The 6,094-nt window shown below is 42.6% G+C and overlaps 1 protein-coding gene across 1 annotated transcript; it reads right to left on the reverse strand.

The window, feature by feature from the left end:
* Positions 1-1,421: 1,421 nt before the first annotated feature.
* On the reverse strand, positions 1,422-1,886 carry LOC309807952 (lysine-specific demethylase 4D-like; the record flags this gene model as incomplete). The annotated part of the gene is made up of 1 exon (XM_082627974.1): positions 1,422-1,886. A coding segment is annotated over one exon (465 nt), but the record flags the coding sequence as incomplete, so codon positions are not given.
* Positions 1,887-6,094: the final 4,208 nt, after the last annotated feature.

Raw genomic sequence — 6,094 nt, forward strand, 5'->3', positions numbered from 1 at the left:
CTGTACAACACCAAGAGTGAACCATAAATTAAACTAAGGACTCTGGGTGACAATGAGGTGTCAGTGCATGTTCATCGATTGTAAAAAATGTTCCTTTCTGGTGTGGATGCTGGTGGAGGAGCCTGTGAAGGAGAATGTGGGAATCCTCTGTATTTTCCACTTAGTTTTGTTGTGAAGTACTCTGAAAAAATAAAGTCTATTATTATTATTATTATTATTATTATTATTATTATTATTATTGGCGTTACTTGGGCCTTCCACTGCTGTGGCCTCTTCCGTTGCGGAGCACAGGCTCTGGACGCACAGGCTCACCGGCCATGGCTCATGGGCCCAGCCGCTCTGCGGCATGTGGGATCTTCCCAGACCAGGGCACGAACCCGCGTCCCCTGCATCGGCAGGTGGACTACCAACCACTGCACCACCAGGGAAGCCCAAGTCAATTATTTAAAAGAAAAGTAACGTGTAAGACTGGGGGGTGGTGAGGAAAACAACAGTAGAACTGACCATCAGAGAAAGAATATGAGCGGATATCCTAGGCATTGGGCTGGCCCTAGAGGCCACGAGAGTGTATGAATGCACATCAAATTAACTGAGCACCTCCTAAATGCCTGTCACATTTACATCCCCAGGATCTTCACAAAACTCTCGCACTGTAATTCTGGCTCAGAGAAAAATCAATGACTTTTGTGCTGAAGGTCCCACGACTAGAAAGTAGCAAAGCGCAGGTTTGAATGCCATTTCTGCTGACTCTAAGTCCAGTTCTCACCTCTAAGTAACTGCTGCAAACGTCAAAGCGGTGACTACGGAAAAGTTTGCTTTACGAAAGACATCATGCTTCAGATTCAACTTTGCACTTACACATACAGAGTGGGTCCATAGATGGACTGAATTTGTGGATGGAGGAAAAACACAAAACCACATCAACAGCATCACATTTATTTACTTCACCATTAAAAGAAAAATAAGAGGCTGCAGGGGAGGTGATAGGGAAGGAGAACTGAACAGAGAATCGTTATTATTCTCCAGCGTAATAGCCTTTCTGGAATTTCCCATACCAAGGACAAAACTTCATAATGGACAGAGTCAGCTTCCCCTGGGGGTCACCCTCTCTGTCATGATGAGGAAGGAAAGCTTCCTATTTCCTTGTTGCTCCAAGAAAACAAAGTCTCCATTCCATATGGCTTCAGGAAAACAGAAGACACACACACACACACACACACACACACACACACACACAATTTCAGTTCCTTACAAAGCTCTGGTCTTAACGTTACTACTCTAACCTCCAACTCCCTTCCCAGCTGGTAATTATAGGCCCCCTTTAGAGTCCCCACCCAACCACCCATTGTTAATCTCCTAAGGGTGCTCACCTGAAATATCCCTTATTCTGACCCAGATTTTTCCAAAGGTCATGCAGAGCCCTATTCCCAGGCCACTTTGCCATAATCTATCCAGCGCTGGTTGGCGAAATGGATGGCTTCCACGCAGTTGAAGCCATGGTTGAAGCCAGAGTGGTAGCCATAGGGAAACGTCACCATGAACTCTCCAGCCTCCTGAGTGACCCGACCGAAGGGGATGCCGTTGTCCTTGAGCACCGTGGGCGAGATGAGAGCCACCTTGTGCCGCAGGAAGGCCTCACAGCCCCGTGAGCTGCCCGGGAAAAGCTCCCTGGCCAGGCGTTCCAGGCGCCGGCCGTGCTCCGGGGGCACCGTGTACCACGTCTTGGGCTCCCCGACGTGCAAGAAGTTGATGCTGTAAAGGTCCATGTCCTCCGTGTGCCAGGCGAAGGCGGTCTTCCACATGCCGAAGTACAGGTAGGGGGTGTTGACGCCTTCGATGACCAGTCCGCGCTCCTGTTCCAGCAGGTCTTGAATGGTTCCCAGGTTTCAGAGTTTTTATAATATAGGGAGCCACTGATTTTTTTTTTGAATTTTATTTTATTTATTTTTTTATACAGCAGGTTCTTATTAGTAATCTATTTTATACATATTAGTGTATACATGTCAATCCCAATCTCCCAATTCATCTCCCCCACTTCCCTACTTGGTGAAGGAGCCATTGATTTTTAACACCATAATTTGGTAGTAAGTATAAGCGTTTCTTTGAATATTTTAGCTCCGAATTTTCGGAATCCACCTATGCCTCAATCTGATACTTTTAGCTTTTTCCTAAAACTGGAGATGCTTGCTCACCGCCAGGACTTTTCTTTTCCGGTATTTAGTAAACACACCTCCTTCCCCCTCGCCCCCTGTTGGACGGACTGGTTATTACAATGGTATCAGGCGTCCGATTTTCCATTTCTTAACGGGGCCTGTTCTGTGCGAGTCTTTGGATTCCATGTAAGCAATATATTTGTGAAATAATTTTTTTTCACGACTGGACGAAATGTCATTATTGTAAAATTTAGGTTCTAGATGTCATGTTCCTCAGATGCTATGGTTTTAAATTAATAAGCCTCAAACTCCCAAATCCCAAGGTCTGTTCTGGATATAGCTGAAGTTGCTGGAGATACACATGAATCATTATCATATAAAACATAAGTATTAACTACTACAACGGTATAACCTCTCATATATGTCACTCACCACCAACAATTGTCACCTGAACTCTAAGCAACTACAATTTTAAAAATATCTCCCAGCTTTCCAGTTCATTCAGGCACCGAATCTTAGATTCAGCAGTTTCTCGCAAAAGGAAATGCGATTTCGGTAGCTGAGACATGGAAGCAACCTATATTGTCCATCGACAGAAGAAAGGATAAAGAAGATGAGGTACATATATACAATGGAACATTACTCAGCCATTAAAAAGAATGAAATAATGACATTTGCAGCAACATGGATGGACCTAGAGATTCATACCGAGTGAAGTAAATCAGACAAAGGTAAATATTGTATGATACCTCTTTTAAAACATGGACCCAAATGAACTCATTTACAAAATAGAAACAGAGTTAGAGAACGAACTTACGGTTACCAGGAGGGAAGGGTGGAGAGGAGGGATAGGGAGTTTGGGCTTGGCATGTACACACTGCTATATTTAAAATGGATAACCAACAAAGACCTAGTATATAGCACCGGGAACTGTGCTCAATAATATGTAATGACCTGAATGGGAAAAGAATTTGTAAAAGAGTGGATACATGTATAAGTATAACTGAATCACTTTGCTGTACACCTGAAATTAACACAACATTATTAATCAACTATATTCCAAAATAAAATAAAAAGTTTTTAAAAATTAGTGAAGATTTATATTATGGATATGATTGAGGGAATAATTTTATTCAGTCGGCTCTGATATAATTCCATTGTCTGAAGACCAATCATGGACTCCAAAATGTTCTTTTCCACTACTAGTAAACTCAGTTTGTTATCATCTCACTAAAGGAAACTATTTTGAGTGAAACTATTTCTTTGAAACCTGAACATGAAAAGATAAACTTGATAAAATTTTTAAACATTTAATCACCAAAATAAAAAGTAAAGATTAAAAAAATGTTAACTCCATCTCAAATGTAAATAGTCTTTGCCTTAATCTCTTTTACATATTCTTTTTTAAATAAGAAACAAGATTGGAGAAGTAAACAGGCAATTGTCTAATAATGTGAAATCCTAACTTCACATGAACATTTTTCAAGATCCAGAAATATGCTTTCCCCTTTGGACTCAACCTCAAAATGAAGCAGCATGGACTGATGGTCTAGTTCTATGTGTCCCATCAAAAACTGAATTCACTCAGCACCATTCCTTTCCAATCCCTCAACACCCTCCAAAATCATTGATGTCCAACTCTGGTCCATTCCTTCAGTTTCCCATAAAATGAAAGTATTTTGCCTGATACAAACCTGTGTTTAAAACTTTTAACTTGACAACATAACATATCACCCATGAGACAATAACTATGTATTACATATATATTTATATATTTATGTATAAATAATACATATATTAGTTACACATATATATTCTTTTTTAATCTAGGAGAAATAAGAATTCCATCTCCCAGGGCTTCCCTGGTGGTGCAGTGGTTGAGAGTCCGCCTGCCGATACAGGGGACGCGGGTTCGTGTTCCGGTCCGGGAAGATCCCACATGCCGTGGAGCGGCTAGGCCCATGAGCCATGGCTGCTGAGCCTGCACGTCCGGAGTCTGTGTTCCGCAACAGTGAGAGGCCCGTGTACCACAAAAAAATAAAAAATAAAAATAAATAAAAAGGTGTTCCCACAACTGAAAAACAAACGCTTTAAACTTTTAACAGAAAAGCTTCTCCCTTTCTATCAATTTCACACATTTAACAAGAAAAAAAGAATAATTTTTAGTAAGGAGAGAAAAAGATAAGAAACTCTAGCTAGATGATTTAGCTTAATCATTTACTCAAATAAACATGAATTGAGTGACTACTATGCTTAAGGTATCAAAATAGGTTCAATGGGGAATATAAAAATAAATCAAGACTTAGACCTTCCTGAAAAGACGTCTATTTCCATGGGGAAGATAAGTCAAGTACAGAATTAACATTAATCTATAAGTTGGATTTGCATACTCACTCAAGATTTACAAAACAGTCACCTTAAGTATTTTATTCAACTTTTCTATCATTCTGTGTCTTCATCTATTTAAAGAGAATAATAGTAGTTTCTACCTCATAGGGTGATTCTGTGTATTGTGCTGATCTTGAGGCTTGGTATGGTGCCTGGCATGTTGTCTGTGCTCAGTGATGATAGTGTGTTATAGAAGATCAGAGAGGTCTGGGACAATGAGGGAAACTTCACCAGTAAGTAGCTGCTTAAAAATGAAAGGAGAAATAAAATGGAAGTTCCGGGAAAGGTAGGAAGTTTGAAATAATAAGTAGGTGAAGGTGACCATTGACATAAGCAAGAAAAATATGAAAGTTAGCAAGAGAGGGGCCTCCCTGGTGGCGCAGTGGTTGAGAGTCCGCCTGCCGATGCAGGGGATACGGGTTCGTGCCCCGGTCTGGGAGGATCCCATATGCCGCGGAGCGGCTGGGCCCGTGAGCCATGGCCGCTGAGCCTGTGCGTCCGGAGCCTGTGCTCCGCAACGGGAGAGGCCACAACAGTGAGAGGCCCGCGTACAGCAAAAAAAAAAAAAAAAAAAAAGTTAGCAAGAGAGTTTTCTTACATTGTTCAGCAAGCTGACCTCTCAGCTTCTTCACCTCCTCCCCTTTTTTAAATCATTTTCCTCTCCACTCCAACTAAGTCGCCCTTGTCATCTGACCTTTTCTGAAATTTTGATTTTAGGAATCCTAGTCTTGAACAAACGCTGACTACCCTTTTGCACACAATAGTACCCAACAATTTTTTACCTAATAAAGAATCTCTGAATGTTTGGCCCTTCTTTGGTTCCTTCCATTTACTTTTACTCATTTTATTTATTTATTTATTTACTTACTTACTTACTTATTTATTTATGGCTGTGTTGGTTCTTCGTTACTGGGAGCGGGCTTTCTCTAGTTGGGGCAAGTGAGGGCTACTCTTTGTTGTGGTGCACAGGCTTCTCATTGAGGTGGCTTCTCTTGTTGTGGACCACGGGCTCTAGGTGCATGGGCTTCCTTAGTTGTGGCACGTGGACTCAGTAGTTGCAGCTCGTGGGTTCTAGAGCACAGTCTCAGTAGTTGTGGCACACAGGCTCAGTAGTTGTGGCTTGCGGGCTCTAGAGCACAGGCCCAGTAGTTCTGGCACGTGGGCTCAGTAGTTGTGGCTTTCAGGCTCAGTAGTTGTGGCACACGGGTTCAGCAGTTGTGGCTAGAGGGCTCTAGAGCGCAGGCTCAGTAGTTGTAGCACACAGGCTTAGTTTCTCCATGTGGGGTCTTCCTGGACCAGGGCTCGAACCCATGTCCCCTGCATTGGCAGGCTGATTCTTAACCACTGCGCCACCAGGGAAGCCCTATTTTTACTCATTTTAGATGGACAAAAAAGTTCTGACTGAGTTCTGCTTCAATCCCCTCGGCATCTTTTTTTTGCGGTACGCGGGCCTCTTACTGTTGTGGCCTCTCCCATTGCGGAGCACTGGCTCCGGACGCGCAGGCTCAGCAGCCATGGCTCACGGGCCCAGCTGCTCCACGGCATGTGGGAGC

Source organism: Mesoplodon mirus, assembly GCF_964341445.2.
Source record: "Mesoplodon mirus genome assembly, chromosome: 7".
Classification (NCBI taxonomy): domain Eukaryota; kingdom Metazoa; phylum Chordata; class Mammalia; order Artiodactyla; family Ziphiidae; genus Mesoplodon; species Mesoplodon mirus.